Raw genomic sequence first — 18210 nt, 5'->3', positions numbered from 1 at the left:
CTTTTTTGCATGTGAAATTACACTTGCTAACCTGTAATCAAATTCTGTAGTTTCATAATCTGTGGCAGACTGTTTGCTCAGTTTACTATATCAGTGGTACATACTGCATGAGGAAAGCTGCCCCTACACTGTCTTCTGGACCAGTCTAGCATATCCTTCTGAAGTTAAAGAGGAAGTTTTTCTTCACCAAAAGCAGCTACAGTTGCCAGGGGAGCCCCTGGAATGCAGAGTAGAATTGGCAATCATTAAGAAAACTCCAGAGGCACATTGGGTTCTTAATGATACTTATCAAAGACTAGCAGAAATTTTCTCATATCCAAAAAGGTGAAAAAAAAATATTTTTCCATGTAGTCACAGTCCTTCCAGGTTTTGGCTAAGCAAATGATTGATGCCTTCTTTTTTACAAGAGTTGATGCCAAACTGACCTGTATACACTATATAGAAATACATGGATGGTTGCAAGGGTAAAAACGGGTAAAATATTAAACATGCAACTACTACTACAGGGCAACAGCAATAAATAAAGACTTCATTTAACACACACACCCCCCCCCCCCCCCAAGAAAATGCCTGAAAAACATGCTATTCAGAGCGATCTAAGCAGAAAGCTCTTAGAGGGTGGCTGTCCTCCTGTATGTACCAATGTCATAAGGAGAGAGAGCATGCTCTTTTCTCAAGGAAGAAAACCAAAGATCAAATTTATCTTGTGGAAGAGATGAAATCAAGATTAGATACATAAAGACAAAACATGGCAGAAAGTAACAAGTACAGCCATGTATCATCCAACCTTCTTCGAACATATAACTATACAAAGAAGATTTCAAGAAGTATTGCATAAAAGAAGAAACTGAAGGAGACTTTTAAACACTAAAAGCCTGCCTTTCTATTCACATATTTACTCTTAAAGCTTCAGGCACGATGCTGTTTAATAAAAGCTTTGCCAGAGCTCCAAGAGGCAACTCTGTAGCTATCAACTGCAGGAATACTTTGTACAGGACGAGGAACCATAGTTGCTTACACTTTGAAGATGGGTTGTTTTAGGGAAAGGGGGATTTTTCTACTGATCATCTTACAGCAATGTTGTATTCAGTTAACTAGTACAAAAACCCAAATGAGGAAGGAGTCTTTTGGACTTCCTGACTTGTTGACATGAAAAAATGATGGGATACTGGGATACTTCCAAGATGTCTCATCTTGTCAGTAAGAGAAACACGTATTACCTATTATGCAAAATCCATCTGCTAACAGAAATATAGCAGTAGTATTGTACTAGGAGGACATGAAGCCAGGTGAATTAATATCATGGGATAAAGGAAATTTGAAGGCCAGATCTTAGGTTAGAATTTGAGCCGACTTTTGGGTTCTCTTATTTCCATGAAAAACGTCAAAGATGCATAAATGTAGACTGAATCTTCCCCTTTCTTTTGACAGAAGAGATTGCTATCTATCTGCTTATCTATTGGACATCGGCAGCGAAGACAAACTCATTCAACTAGACTACATGCTCCTAGAAGTATATGTTTAGATTAAAATCCCATGGAGGAACTGGATTACTGACAGGAAGGTAGAATAATTCATTCTTCTTCAAAATCATACCTACAAGATAGCACAATGTGAAGATCCTCAGGTTAGCAATGAAGGACTGAAACAGCAGCTAAAGGAACTCTCAGAAAATGATCTGAGAAATCTGAAGTCAACAGGCCTCAGAAGATTATCAGAGCAAATACCCTCACCAATTATTACCTGGAAGAATACTACTTACATGAACAGCAGCCTGCCAAATACATTCTGTTAGCAAAGTAACACCTATTTCATGACCTTATTTCTGTTGTTTTTTAAGGGCATTTTTCATTAGGGCTCTCACTGGAGCTATCCAGGACCAAACTACCAAAGCAGAGATACTAGATGAGGGACAAAGCAATGCAAAAGGCTGTGCAATTACTAAAAAAAAAATTACCTGAACTTTTTATTTGTTTGTTTTTTTTTTTTTTAGAACAAAAAGTAAAAAAAAAAAAATACTTGAAGGAACTTTGTTACATTGAGCTTGTTAGTATAAAACATGATGGTGACATTGACAACAGCTACCAAAATACATTATTCCCATAATGGTAGAAAGCCAAAATGAGATGCATTTAACAGCTCCCTGATTCTGGGATATTGTCACAAACACCAAATTCACACACCAGATTCTCCAAGGTGGACATGTTGCCACATCAGCTCCCCAGCTGAAGATAAGAAGCAACCATACTCATTGCTCTGAACTGCATGGAAAGACGAGGTGATACTGAAGAAAAGGAATTACACATTATTTTGCAGATATTGTCTGAAACAACAGAATTTTTTAAAATCACAATTTGTGATTCCATTAGCACATGCATTGAGAGAAATGCATCAAAACCCGTTTGCAAGCCTCTAATTCAGACACAGCACAGGGAGAATATACAAATGGGGAAGGGGAGTTACAAAGGCACATGGTATCATGTGATTTTGGGGGTTAGACAAGTTTTCTGATACAAAGAGTGGAGATATGATGTACATTCAAGTTCACACGGATGCCTATTGCTTCCTGACTGTTGGGCAAACAGGAAAAATGAAGAAAAAATATGGTACTATAAGAACAGGGAAGTCTCCTAATTAATTTTTCATGTCTAGAAAAGAACTGATGCTAGAATGTGATTTCTTAATCGTTAGCTGGAGACATACGGAGTTCAGAACCTATAAAGAGATAACTGACCAGGTCTGCCACACTGAAAACAATTTGGTGAATCAGGCTTTTAAGCAGGAAAACATCTTCACACACTGAATATGCAGTTATTCTAGCATCTTTGTAAAGATCCTTGATGAGATGCACAGAGGCCTGTGAAATAATCTTGGTCCTGGATCTGAAATATAAAGATACTTTCGATGTGGAAGTCTGACCAAGAGGCAGAAATAGGCCTCTTACTACTGAGACACAAACCACTTTCTAGTTGGAAGGAACAATGATAGAGATATATTTGCAAAACTGACTGTACAAAGCCCCAGTCTGAGTTCAGTATTTACTCTGGTTTGAGTGGGAGCCTAGACTAAATGACCTTCTAGCATGAAGGATTCAGTGATTACTCAGACCTTAAAATAGGAATAAAAATACTTGGGTCTCATATCCAGTGGTAGTCTCAAGACTCCACTTCCTAAATAGCTACAATGGATAGTGACTGTAAAATCTGTTCCCCTCTGCTCCACTGGAAAGGAGTTCCATTGTACAAGGTTCAGCAGCCTGCTGTGGCAGGTTTTTTTGAGCTTGGAAAGCAGTATTTTCAAAAACAGGATAACAGAACTATGGGTCAAAGGGTCCAGAAACCATTTTTCAGTACTCATATTCAAGAGAAATATGACAACTTCCCTTTGAAGGAAATAAAAAAAAAAAAAAAAAAAAAAAAAAGCAAGCTAGACATTTAAGGGAGAACATGTGGAGCAAAATAATGTCCCATAACTCCCCAGGATATCTTAAAATACTTGTCATCGAATCAGGTGCCAAAGTGCCAAGAGGCAGAGTTGACAGGAGAGATACCTTCACTTAAAGGTTTTCTGGCTGGCATAGAAGCTGGCATGGCATATTGCAGCCTGAAGGCATGAAGCATGGGCAATAAGCCTTTCCTGTTTAGTCAAGTGAAGCACTACTAACCATCTTACTGTGGCCTAGAAATTTCTGGCAGTGCAGCACACTGTTGGTGTGGAAGTCAAATAAGCTGTGCTCAGAAACAAGTTTTACAATGCTGAATTGCTCTTGATATGCCTGAGATTTTAAAAAAGAACTCAAGACAAAAGTCTTCAAGAACAGTTGCTTCTCAATAGCAGATTTCCCTTCATTTGACACAGTTTGAGATCAGACTGGGCTGGGGCAGGGGGGTGTGATTTAAAAAAAACCAAAAAACAAATACTATGAGTTCTTGAGAACTGTTTAAAGAATTATGTGGCAGAAAAGAGATGGGTTTCGTTTGAACACTTCTGTCTCCAAAACCAACCCCATCAATATGTGGGACAGTTTTAGATGATGGATATGATACTTGAGGAAAATGCATAGCACCGAGGAAAGAACAGACATTTCAAAGACAGCCGATTTCTGAATATTGTGAGCACGCTCCAGGTAGTGGTGCCTACATATTTGTCTCTCCCTGTTATCAGGCATACAAAACCAGGGGAAGGATTAAAAGTAAGGACACTTATGCTTGAATGAGGATCCTCTGCCCTTTTGAGAGGGAATATTTGAAGATGTATAGATACTGCGGGATACTCTACATGGCTAGTCTCTCTCCTTTTGGGCAGTGGAACACCCTAACCTCGTCCACAAAAATGTGGAAAGATATCAGTATCTTTTCCTTAGGCTTGAAGGCCAAGCATTTAGGTAACTCAGATGTGTGTTCTTCTCTGAGAAGTAGAGGTAACGGGTAATCCTGACAGATTAAAAAAGGACCTGTCATAAAGTTTCTTGAAGCTAGTAGCAGCAGCTACAGCTATACAAGTCAGAGACCATCACCAGTAAAGGAAGTCTAACCATGGACACAAAGTGTGAAGGGGAAAAAAACAGGAGAAAAGCTCTAACAGTAGAAATGCTGCAGGATACTTTTTTAAAAAAAATAATGTATCTTTTCTTATATATTCTGTTAGCACATAAGTACCTACAGCAACTAGTATATACATGTGTGCACAGACACAGCTGCCTGAAGGAGAATCACAACTTCCCAATCTGAGTCTACCAAAAAAGTCCTCTTAGATTCTGAAAAACTCATTTGTAAAACAAGAAAATGAACCGCTCACATTGATCCCACAAACACTTAGCATCTGACTCTTTGGAAAAAAAGGGCTTTGTTCTATTCCCTATTGATACTGAACATGGCTAGTAAGTAGGTCATCACGTATTGACTTCGTCTTGAATATACAGAAGAAAAACAGACATTTAACTGTTTCAAAGTTTGCTGAATACTGGGGTTTTTTTCCTCCACATCTAAGAGATTTATGGAGTCAGCCACCCTTCACAAAATCACAAGAGATAAAAACATGTTTTCCCTCCACAGGCAGGATGCTTTTGTTTGTATTTATTGTAAGGTTCAAAGACGTCCCTTCGTTCCAAACCATGATAACACTGGTATGTAGTTAAGCAGCACTAACGCTTAAAAAAATTAAAATACTGTCTCTGTCTTTTTCCCTGGTACCTTGCTTTTTTTCTGTTTTGCACAAAATACAAAGGCATGGTAGGAGCACTGTCTTATCTCTAGGCAGCATGGAGCCTCTGTTCTGTGTCACTGTCCTGGACTTCACACTGGTGTCCTGACCTGAGACTGCCACTGAACTACTTTCACACTTCAGAGACAGCAGGAATAGAATCATCCATGGTCAAGACCTTATGCCACAACCCAGAGAGAGTTTTATGGGGAGCTGTCTAGCTACATCATGGCAACATTTGCCATGGTGTCGTACAGCCTTAAGTCCAGCTATTCCTTCCAGAGCAGTGACAAAGAGTTACTGGTGTACCTTCTATTTGATGCTATGTAAATTGCTGCCATTAACCCAGGTCTCTGCTGATGGCCAGTTTAGTGCTGGCACTAGAGGCTTACCACTTCTTAGCAAGAATGCACTCTGCAGTGCTCTAGACTGATTTTAGGTCAGCCATAAAGACAATTAATTCAAAGGACCTTTTGAAAGATGCAGATCTGTGTACACTCTAGTAGACAGATTACCATTTGCAAAATACATAACATCTACTCGTGACAGCCTACTGATGACCAGAGCTACATGGTATGTGTCAAGTGTTCTTATGTGGTTTTAAGTCACAGCCTGCAAAGGTAGCATGTTACAGCGCCAAGTTTCCAAAAATAAACTGGCAGAAGAATCCAAGACCAAAAAGGTTATGTAAGTACTACAGTAAGACAGAAAATTAAACTAGATGAAGAAAACATTTTCTGAATATTGCAGAACTGAAAAGAAAGGAATCAAAACACTTACCAGATGATAAAACAACCAGTTAATAAAGGCAAAGAAAACATAATTGTACTCATACCAGAGGAAAATGACCCAACATCAAAGGCAGTTATTCTCTGCAAAGTTTGCAGTAACAGGGGGACAGGAAAAAAAAAAAAAAAACACCTAGCCAAAAATCAAGAAAACTGCCAGTAATCTATCCTATTGCGACTCTGCACAATGACTTAGAAAATGTCAATCCACCTCACACTGAGAACCCTGAACAGATGGCATTTCTTCTGACAGAAATCTTCAGTTCAAAATGTCTTAGAAACTACTATAGGATTACACTGTTTTTCCCAATGGGAAAATCTAATTAATGTTATTAAAATGCAAGTCAAATAAGCCTTAATATTAATGAAGCAGAATTTTTAGAAATATAATTATTTCATTTTTCTTGTATAAAAAGTTACAAAAGCTGAACACACCACCCTTTTTAATGTTAACTAAAAATGCACTTTAATTTCATTTTTCATAAAAGTTCAATATGTACCCTATTTTCTAACTGTGCTTGAGGACAGTTGAAAGACTTTTTCTGATTAAACCACAGCATTTTGCTACGTAGCTTTGTCAATATTTTTATTAAGCAAATTCAGATGTGTATTTAGAATTAGATGTTAATTAGAGATTATTGTTTACATAAGCAAAAGACTAAGTAGCATCCAAAATAAAATTAGCTAAAGTGTGACCATGCAGCTGATGAAAGGTAAAAATAATAAAAAAACGCCCTAAGTGATATTGTTCAGGTATTCACAGATTAAAACACTGACAGGTAAAAATTAACAGTAAGTGAAGCCTATTGAACATTACTAATGGAAACAACTATGGGACTAAATAATACTAAATAGTTTAAAACTGCCAACTCACACTCAAACCATGTGCTTCTAAAAGAAAGGAAACTGTTCTGTCCACTTGCAGACTGATTTACACATGTAACAAACAAACAAAAAAAGATTACCCCTCCTTTTTTCCAGACGTGGTAAACATAGAACTCCTAGTTTGTTTTATACATGCAACTTAAGTTTCCCCAGGAGAAACTGGGCAGAAGAAAAATGCTGTAAAGTAGCTAGCTTCTTTAAAGTGTTCATTATTCAATCATTTGCTTTCTGAAATACCACCTTCCCAGTTCCACCAGTGGTAGAGTCTGCACGGTAATTAAGTCAGTGTAAGAACACTGTCATTTCTGAATTTCCATTTGAAAACTAACAGGAGTATGCTATTACCCTCTTATGCAGCTAAAAATATTGATAACCTTAGATAAGTAAATCAGAACAGTTGCTTGTTACAGCGTCTTTACATTCATCAGTTTGACTCAGTATCTTATTTACCACATTAAACTAAATACGCCAGTATCAGCTAAAAAGGTACTACACTCTGAACTGAAAGTTCCTAATTCCCAATCAAGAAATCTTAAAGATCAGAAAAGTGAAGAAATTAAGAAATTAAACAGTATGTCCTATACCTTTTCAGCATAAGTGAGTGAAATTATTTTATTGATAATGAATGGTCACATCTCACCTGATTTCTTGCAAGGGTAGCAGCTCGCTTAAGTTTTTTGGTGAATCATAAATATTCTGAAAATTTTTACACTTTCAAATTAATGCTATGTTTTTACCCAAATGTACAGTTAAGTAATAAGTTCTGCCAATAATTTCAATAACTGATGCCATTATTTCTAGTCACACAGTTGTATTTCAGGGTTGGAGAAAACTAGCTCTTCCAATCTGTATTTCCAGAATGCTTCAAGTTACTTAGAGATTAGAATCTCTTTGCAAACGGAAGATTTACCTTGGCATCTCCATCTGGTAAGAAGAGATAAGCTCCACTTTTATCGCGGTTACTTGTAGTTCCATACCAAGCAAACTCCACTTTCATTTGATGATTTTTACCGTCTTCTTTGGTATTTATTTTCTAAGGACAGAGAATTATGTTTAAAATGGTTAACACATTTGAACTTCCACAAATAAGAACAGAAGTTCTTAAAAAGGTAAAACAGTGCTTCAAAATATAATGCAACACACCTCCAGTAATCCAGACATTCCAGAAAACCACAGTTTCATGTAAGAATTTTCTAAGATTATATTATCCACAGAATTCTGCATCTCTTTTATCTTGAAAAGTCTGTCTGGCTTCTCCTGCCTATTATTTCTCATGTATATATTATAGTCTGCTAAAACTGCTTCTGAACTCTGAACCTCCAAAAGCTGATAAACTCCAATCCCCAGAGGCGGTAGATGTGCCACAAAAGAGATCTGTTGGGAGCAAAGAAGAAGCCGTTATTAAAAACACTGAAGTATCAACTTTTCATACTGAATATGCGCTCAGACTAACTCCTTTTGCTTCAGTAATTTTAGGATGGCTTAATTTTCCCTACATTCCATAAATGAGTATGATACTGCAAATGACATTCCAAAATTAATAGCTGAAGCACATTAAGAAGACTTAGCAAAGAAAAATGTCTGCATTGCTAATTTGTATAGCATCAAGATCACTGTTACATTAGTGCAATAATGATTTTGAATCTTGTTATAAAAAAGAATGGTAGCTGCGATCGATGTGCAGTTCTGAGCATCTTTCCTGTGTATTAAAGATGTGTGTTGAGCACATCAAGTGCACACAGATCCTATTTATCACTTAAGTTGCATTTAAAAATCCACCAATTTAAATAGCAAAATAAGGCAACTGTCTCATTGTTAGTCTCTGGTTATTTAGGAGCTACAAAGTAACCTGCACAGAAGAACAATATACAAGGTAGATTTCCAAAGCAATATGCTCAGAATTTGAGGTACTAATACGTGATTTTAGTTCTTCTTCCTCAGGCAATTAACAGTGTATTATTTAGTATAATTATTGTACTGGTTTTGGCTGTGATAGAGTTACACATTTATTCACAGTAGCTCATATGGTGCTAGGTGTTGGCATCAGCAGTGTTGGTCACACAGGGATGCTTTACCCATGGCTGAGCACTGCCTCTTCTGCTTTTCACGCTGCCCTGCCAGCGCGCAGCAAGCTGGGAGCTGACCAAAGGGATGGTTCATAGTTGGAGCTGACCAAAGAGATACCCCCGGCCACACAGCATTGTGCTCAGCAATAAAAACCAGGGGAAGAAGAGGGGCACGTTGGGAGTTACAGCGTTTGTCTTCCCAAGCAACAGTTACAGCTAAGCCCCACCTTCCTATGGATGGCTGAACACCTGCCTGCCAGTGGAAAGCAGTGAATGCATTCTTTATCTCACTTTGCTCACATGCAGTTTTTGCACTACCTATTAAACTGTCACCTCAGTCCACAAGTTTTCTCACTGTTACCCTTCCAGTTCTTTCCATCTCACTGGGGGCAGTAAGTGAGCAGCTGTGTGGGACTGCGCTGCTGGCTGGAGTTAACCCACAACAGTTATCAATAATTATCCGTTTGGAGGACAACTGAGACACACTTAAATGAATTTTCTTCACAGAAACACTATCCTGAAACAAGTCCAACTTGGCTCCCAAGTCAAAAGGAACCAGACTAAGAATGTAAGCCTGAAAGCAACACAGTACTATTATATTACTACAAATACAACAAAATACAGTTTCTGACGGGTGATCATTGAGGACAATCTTCTATAACGATGTATGACTCAGACATTCTAGGAAACTTTGTTTAAAACCAAAACCAACAGGTGGACTCGAAGTCCTCTGACTAGCTTGAGTACAAGAGTACAGCCTCTGTATCTGGAAGATAAAAATCAGATTCTAACTGCCTAAGCCATTGTACTTAAAAAAACTTCCACCTGGAGTACTTGAGCACATACAGACTGTCTGACTGTGTGTATAGACGACCACTTGAAGGAAAGACAGCTTTGGAAAGTTGGAGTAAAATACACACATCCAGTATTTTCTGTTCATGCAGCTGAAACAGACCTTTTAAATGTAATACACTATCACAAAAATTTAATAATTTATCAGATTAAGAAACATTAATGCTAAATATATATGTGTGGGAGTTTTCCCCTTAAAATGACTTAATGAATTAATGGCATTATCTGCAGAAGACAGAACTGTGAGTATTTACAGTACGCCCTCTGTTTCTTCAACTGTGAAGGTACAATACCTATCAAAAGTACTTTAAGGCTTTTTAAAGCGGCATACCTGATATGCTTCATGTGATACTGTAGTTGCTCCATCCCAAACAGCATTAACCTGGACAGTAACAGGTTTTCCCAAAGGAGATAATATTTTAACCCTAGGTGAATTCACATTGACTGAAACCACTGAAAATCGCTCTTGTTCTGTAGGATTATATATCAAAAGGTACCTGCAAAAAACATATTTGCCAAATTATCTTTTGGCAAAAAACCTTCCTCCTTCAGGTTTAATATTATTGCACATAAATTTTACGTACAGAGCATTAAAACAGTGTTAGAACAACAGGTACATACCACAACAAATAAATATGCAAAACGTAACCAGGAAACAATGGATATTTAACATCAACTCTGGCAGACCTAATCTTCTTAATGCTATTATTTTTCCAAGAAATTTTAAAAATAACTTAGAATAGAATTAGAAACAATGAAGTAATGAATAAAACCTGCTGTACATACATATATATCCGATACATTTTCTTTAAAGCAAATAGTTTCTCTCTGCTATAAGGGAAATTTTTAAGTAATTATAATTTACCAAATTCCCTATGGCAATTGTCTGTGTATACATTGAAATCTTTTTATTAGGTGCATATGGAATAACTATTTTTTATGTAACCTTATGCCTGTTCTTCCATTTGAACACAGATTATGTTACTACCAAGAGAATCAGCTCTGAGACTGAATACAGCAACTTCATTAGCCTATACATTTTTTATTACAGGTTTCTATAAGATATAGAAAAATAAATATACTAGAACATTTGTGACTCATGCATCTGGAGGACTATCATTATACTTGTCTTTTCATTGTTAAGCTCAAAGAATGCACTATTTACAACTGTCCCCTGAAGTTTCCCTCTGCTCATTTCATCCTTTAAAAAAATTTATATTTCACAGTGAGAAATGTTCTCGCCGAAATTTCTAATAACTTCTTAGATACACAGCAGAACCAATATTCTATCTTCAACCTCTTTGACCCTTTCTGATGTAAAATAGTTTACTTCATTAAATCTTATGTTTCACCAGTTTTCAAGATATCCACTTCTTACTCATCAAATCACTCCTTCAGCATTTCTTCTAAGTAGATTCTCCTTATTGTCTGCTCTGTTTTCTATGCAGATTGCTCAGCATTTTGTGCGTGATTTTACTCCTCCTTTCATATCTTCACCTTCAAATGCAATTACCACCCTCACAAATGATACTGCTTCATCTGGAATTGTCTCCTTCCACCCAAACTAGTAATCTCATTCTGTCACTTAGATCTTTCAAGTTAGACATCACCTGTAGCTTGAACCTCCTTCCATAAACTCACCTTCTGCTTCTAAGTCTTCCAAATTCCTTACTCACACATGTAGACACTCTGTGCTCCACTATTCGCTAGCCTGGCACTACAGTACAGCTAAGGTCCTGCTAATAAGTCACATAGCTAAACCCTTTATTCTCTTCTCTTTTCCAACGTTAGCTCTAAACAGGGTAGCCCTCATATATAGACATGCCAGAGGAGAGTGAGGTCCCATAAAGTCTGACAGGCAGTGGACAACACTACTGAGATGATACTTTGGAAACAGCGTAACAGCAAAATTCAGGGCTGAGAGGCAGCGGCAAACTGCTCAGAGTTAATTAGGAGTTACAAATTTAACTCTTCCTTCTTCTGGGACAGAGGACTTTACACAATTACAGTGTAAAGTCAGAGACACAAAGTTAATCCACCACTAAACTACCAATGCAATACAGACACACAAGGAAAATCTCCATGATGCTGGAAAATCTCACCTACTCTCTTCCAACCTGCTCTTTGGTTGTGGTTTGGTTTTGTGTTTGGGGTTTTTTTGTTTTTGTTTTTTTTTAACACTACACTAATTTTAACAAAAGCCATTTTGCACCATGGATACTCAAATTCTTATGAACACCAGCCAGTCTACCATTTCCCCCTTATCTTTTCACTGGCTCCCTCTTTTTCCCTGCACTGAACTTAGGCTGTTTATCTTCAATTTCATAGCTTTTCACCACTACTCTGTTACCTCACAATCATTAGGAATGGTCAACGCCAACTTCTCATTAGCTGAATAAACTAAAATCGGAGCGATGTTAGCTTTTTCTATCAAGAACCTTTGGATCACCTGCCATGCATAGAATGAACTTCCCATAAAAAATTATTTTCCTTTTAAATCCTTAGATGAAGATTCCTGTATGTTGTTACATCACAACTTCTGTGCATAACAACTGTTATCCTTGCATATTTCCACATCTAACTGTGGTCAGCTGCTTTCTAGCACAACCAAAAGCACTCTGGGATGCCCTTTTTTAAAGCCCTATTTCATGTTGAGGACTTACAGATCACTAGGCAACGCAATAGTTAACCATATTCTTGGTCAGCTTTCGGAGTCTTTAAGAACTTATGCAAGGCTTTGCGAAAGCTTCCTCTAGACATGGGTAGGTCATTTTACACACCTGCTTAAGTGAAGATGTCTTCTTTTTTGGATAAGATTTTAATTTAAATGTTAATGTATTTTTTTATAACAGCTGTGGAATCAAAACCAAACTAAACCAACGTTCTCAGTCTAGACCCCTTAGAAAGTAGGAAGAAAAAAAAAAAAGTTAAATACTTTAAGAAGTCATATACTGTGAAAGAAGAGTGTAAGAACTATGTCAGAAACAATACACACCTATGAGATGATCCTACACCAAAGATCAGAACAGATTATCATTCCCATCCCTCAACAGAACATTACAAAAATCTTTTACTTATTCTTTCTGTACTGTAGAATTCCTCAATTCTTATGCCTTCAAGTAAAATGCTAGCTTATGTATACAATTTCTAATAATGCTACACATACTCATTGAATTTAAATTATCTGCCAAAGAACATAAATATGTAACAATGCTTCGAGAAACTTTATTCACCTTCCCATTGTTATAAACGTGTTACACAACTTTAATTAGTCACGTGAAAAATTTACCCTTGACAAAAGACCTTAGGAACTGCCACATTATCATGACATTTCACCACACTTTTTATATATATAGATAGATAGATACAATAAAGCCCTTGTTGTACCAAGGTACGTATGTTTTATACCTTCTTGATTCTATGTATTGTAAGTGCATTATGTGTATTGTTAAGTAATAAGGCAGATGAAGCTAGTAACAACAGGGCAGATTTTCAGCAGTCAAAATGCAGGAATTTTGCCTAGATGGCAGTATTTTGTTTTCAAATTTTATTTCAACAGGACTTAAGCATTTATACTAAGATCTAATTCTGGTGCATATACAAAAGCACTGACTAATTAATTAAATCACAGTACTTCTGAAGTACCATTCCACTCCCATCCTTAAATAACAACCCACCATAACTATTTTAAATTCTATATGAAACAAAAGAGCCATACTTCACTTAACCTTTATCACTGCAAAGAATGTCACCCACAAATGCAGAGTACAACTGCGTAATGTATTGTGGTTTCATTACACAGAGAAGCAACGTGATAATATTAAAAGGTTTTTCTATTTCAGATTTTAAGGCAAAAACATGACTATTACTGTCTTTCAGAAGCAGCAAGATATTATTCTGCTTTCATTATTCATATTACCAGTTTTTGGCAACAGCATTAAGCAAACTACAAAAGCTCACATCTTTTGTCCAAATAAAGGGGGAGGAGTTTTAATGCCTACTGGTAAAATTCCAATTAAGACTTTTATTCAAAATATTTTACTTAATAAACACCGTTATGGCCAAGTGTCAGCCATAACTTCTTTCATTTGTGCAAGAAATTAAAGAAATCTGAAGCTATTTCAAAGAAACCTGAACCTATTTTAATATAAAGTGTATTGAAACAAAAGGAAATCATATAACTTTCTACAGATAAAGCAACCGCCAATTTGCTCATACAGAGAACGCGTATTCCATCTGTGCACTGGGAGCAGGAGTAAACTATTCTCAGCCTCTCAAAAAATGAGAAACAGGTGCAGATTTGAGCTCTTAATCCTAAATTGGATGTACCTCTGATAAGCAAATACTTGCAATTTCACAAAAGCAAATCCTGACACCTGTTTTTCAGTCACTTTTTAAAGATATACCTTGAATTTTTTTTACCCCATACTTTTCTGGGTCTCTGAAACCCAGAATGAGTATCTGTTTTTCATACAAGCATGCTATTTCCCCTATATAACCTACCATATGCCATTAATAAACCCTTCCATTAAACATGTACATTCAAGCATCAAATAATGTTTTGACTAGTCTTTCCTGTAGTAAAGATTTAACTTGTTGTGAAACATCTTCAGTCAGAGCTGAAAAAAGCCAGCCCCCACTCTCATTTCAAATACTTTCTTTATTAAATCGCCAAGAAAACTCGTAAACCAGTGTAGCTACATTCACAGGCAAAATGTGAATAAAGCTAATTCAGATCTCTAACAACTTTAATCTTGGTCTCCTAGAGGAATGCTATTGCAAGATTTGTACCTGAAACCCAACAGTTAATCGTATTTTAGACCACTATTCTTTTTTTTTCACTGATATGCACCAATATATGGGCATACATATATGTTGATAAATACACACATTTACTGATAAGATCTACAATACAATTAACACTTCCTTATAAAGTTCAGTCTATGCTTCCTTCACAAGCCATGAATTCAACTAATGTGAGAAGCCAGAAATCATATACTAGTAGTATATGTCAGCAGATCATCAGTTAACAAAGGATTATTCAGAAGACCACCTCTTCAAGACACTTGAACTCACGACAGCTGAGGACTACAGCTTTTATTGCTTGGTGGAGAATCTTTATTCAAGTTCCCTTTGACAACTAATTCCTTGAGGCACTTGTAAGGTCAGACTGATGAATTTTAGAAGAATCTCTCTGACAAACCTTCACAGACAGATTAAAGCATTTCCCATTGTAACTCACTGGAATTGGTTCTCTGAGCACATATACACAATTTCAATGCGAAGTTACACAAACAGCACCTTTGACGCTGGTTAGTTTCTTTTCCTTAGAGGCTAAACGAGGAAACATCGAAGTGGTTAAAATGAAAACTGTTACAAGCACATCCAAAACTACGAAAAAGACACAAGCCATGAAGCCAAATGATACACTATAGCAATGGTCTTCCCTGAAGAATGAAAAACAACAAACACAAGCACATAAGTCCTCTTGAATCATCAAAGTGTGGGGGTGGGGAAGAGGAGTGAAAGGGAGGGAAAAAAACATGACTACATATTAAAATGTTTTAAGTCCTAAAGAAAATTAACTGGAGTAACTACATATATGTAAAATCACCAGAAGGACTAGTGGGTTAGAAAACCATGGTTCAACAGGAGAGGTATTCTGAGATCTTGGCAGCCGACAGACTAAGATTTTAAGAGTTCTAACAAAACTGGTATTATCTAAACGAAGTCATCTCACTGGGATGATAAACAATAAAAACTCTCCTGACATCAAATGGGGGGGGGGGGGGGGGGGGGGGAGGAGAGAAATCAGAACATTTCCAGATCTGAAAACATGCAAAAAAAAAATTACTTTGAAAGATGTGAGTCAGTAGATAGTAACACTGTTTAACTAGTAAACGCTGATGTGTATGAGGTGTAAATGAACTAGGGATTAGTACTGAAACTGTGTAAATCACTGCTTGCCACAGTAGTTGCCAAAAGTACCATAAAAAACAAATAAATCTGAATTGTGTGACTTCTGCCATATGTTGGAAACCTAAAAACAAACAAACAAAAAAACCCACCACCACCAAAAAAAAAATAGCCCAAGAAAGCTAGAATCCTAAAAAATTCTGTGAATTGACATTACACCAGCCTAGGGTTGTCCATGTCTTTGAGGATGGTGGCAAAGGGAACAAAGAGAACCACAACCATCTCCTTAAAACAGATTTATCAGTACGTTGCAAATGTATACAACCTCCCCTGAAGAAAAGACTTCCATGATTCTTGCATTGAAGCCCAAGAAAACATGTAATAGATACACATTTTCCTCAGTTTTTAAATACAGAATAAAAGTAAAAAGAACTGGACCACAAAAACTACTCTTGTGTTATTGAAAAAGCTCTCTCCTTGCTTTGGAGGTTTGTGGTAAATAACTTGAAACAGAACCTGACAATAACAACTCATTTTTCTTAACAAGAAAAACTTTACTGAATATTTACTCACAATGATAGGTAGAAAAAAAGTTGTATCACACTACTGAGTTCTGCTTAACACTCTTATAGTCTTTCATAAAAAAGTTAAGGCCTCCTTAATCAAAAGTATGATTAAAGTGACATTTTAAGTACAGGTCCCATCACACATTTTTTTCTGTATTTGGCCATGTTTCCATGCATTTCTGCTACTGATTACTAAAGATGGAAAGAGTTCTGCAAAACAACTGTTCTGAAAATAAATGCCATGTAAATTTCATACATACAACTTGAAGTGTCCTTTAATCAACTTCATTTAAAAAAAAAAAAAAGTTATTCAGGGTATTATCTGAGATCATCTGGTCACGCTGTTCCTCTGGTTCTACAAAAATTAGACATGTTTTAGTATCTCAAGCCATGTTCTTAATAATCCTTTAGGAACAAAAGCCAACTGTGCAGGCTCATGATCGTGACACTCTCCTTGACAGCAGATTAATGCTTTTTTCTACAACTCTTCTACCAGTTACTAAATTGAGCTTTAGAAATTACATGTTTCACAGCATTTCAAGACACCTTTCAGCCCTATTCAAAATTCATTTATCAAGAAAGTTAGGTAACAGAGAAAGTTTTGGACAAAGTCATTCAAAATCTCATGTATGAAAGTCATGTGACCAATCCAGTTTCTGAAGATATTAAAGTCTGATTCATGCTCGTTTTAAAGAAAATTTAACTCGGCATGTATTTTTTTCAAAACCATCCTCATCTCCCCCCTCTTTATTTAGTTATTTCTGAAGTGTAAAAAGTTATCCTGATTTCTTTCAAATTATACTTTTTCTAATACATGCTATTAAAACACTGAACTCAGCCTCTGTGTGTCTTGAACTATTATCAATGAGATTTGGTTTACAACTTCCTTTTAACCACAGCAAACCGCACCAAAACATAAGGAAACAAAGAATGTGGAAATAATTTGTTACTTAATTTTCAGACAAAAAGTTAATAAGCCCCTGAGGAATTATTTAATATGTATTTGAAAATATATGCATTAGTAGTTGTCCAAGAATCTAGTAATAGTTTTCTTCGTAGTTCATTTCCAGAAAGGAAGCAAAACCAGTAATGACCATAAGATGGGTTTCCAGAAGGGAAAATACACTTCCATGTCAAACCATACCAACTAGTTTACAGACTAGTTAGTAAGTCTAAGTTAGGGATTTAGGATATTTCTTGTATAAATGTAACTTGATACATACACACACATATACATAAAGAGGGGCAGGGGGCAAGGAAGAGGCAGAGGGAAAATCTAAGATTTTCCAGTATTAGGAAATAGCTTGACCTTTGTATTCCTATAGAGAACTACCTGCTGCTACTAATGTAAGTAGTTATTAATCTGCTCAACACTTCTCACCCCATCAGAAACCTACCCAGTTTAAAAAAAAAAAAATAACAATCATTACTCAGCAAACATTTAATGTGTAAAAAAGTTAAAATACCCAGTAGTCAGGCAGATCTTTCACAAAAACAATACATAAACACACTTCCTTTTGCAGCACATCTACCAAGTGCCAGAATGACATTTGTCAGAGGGGGAAAAAAAACAACCAGAACTTTCTGTCCTAATTAGGGAATTCCTTTTGCCTGTATGACTGAGCATAAATTGATGTGCTCGTGCATTAGGGACAGTTGTAAGTGTTGTAATCTGCAGTTTTAAGCAGAGCTGTTCTCTCATTACCCACCTAGTTCTCTTACAAACATCAGGTGACATTTCAGGTTGCTGGAAGGTGTTACATGCTTTAAACCAGCCTACTTCTATTCCATCCAATTGGTCAACTGGAAGACAGTAGGTACAAAACAGACTAGCCCATAACCTTAGGCCATGATGAGTACTGCAAAATATGCTGTTTTGCTATGGCTCCTCAATACTAAATTCAAGAAACAAAAGGCAAATTGAGATTAATAAAA

At 36.5% G+C, this 18210-nt stretch overlaps 1 protein-coding gene across 2 annotated transcripts in view; it reads right to left on the bottom strand.

The window, feature by feature from the left end:
* The window catches only part of MAN2A1 (mannosidase alpha class 2A member 1), a 128045-nt gene that overhangs the window by 37086 nt on the left and 72749 nt on the right, over positions 1-18210 (bottom strand). For both annotated transcript variants that reach the window (XM_080371225.1, XM_080371224.1), the window contains exons 13-15: positions 10125-10290; positions 8019-8249; positions 7786-7908 (exon numbers count right to left, since the gene is read on the bottom strand). In XM_080371225.1, coding sequence (XP_080227351.1) covers positions 7786-7908; positions 8019-8249; positions 10125-10290 — 520 coding nt within the window. The remainder of the gene's footprint in view (positions 1-7785; positions 7909-8018; positions 8250-10124; positions 10291-18210) is intronic.

The sequence above is a fragment of the Falco punctatus genome, assembly GCF_963210335.1.
Source record: "Falco punctatus genome assembly, chromosome: Z".
NCBI lineage: Eukaryota > Metazoa > Chordata > Aves > Falconiformes > Falconidae > Falco > Falco punctatus.
The sequence above is the reverse complement of the archived record's forward strand: the minus strand, read 5'-3'. Positions and strand labels throughout refer to the sequence as shown.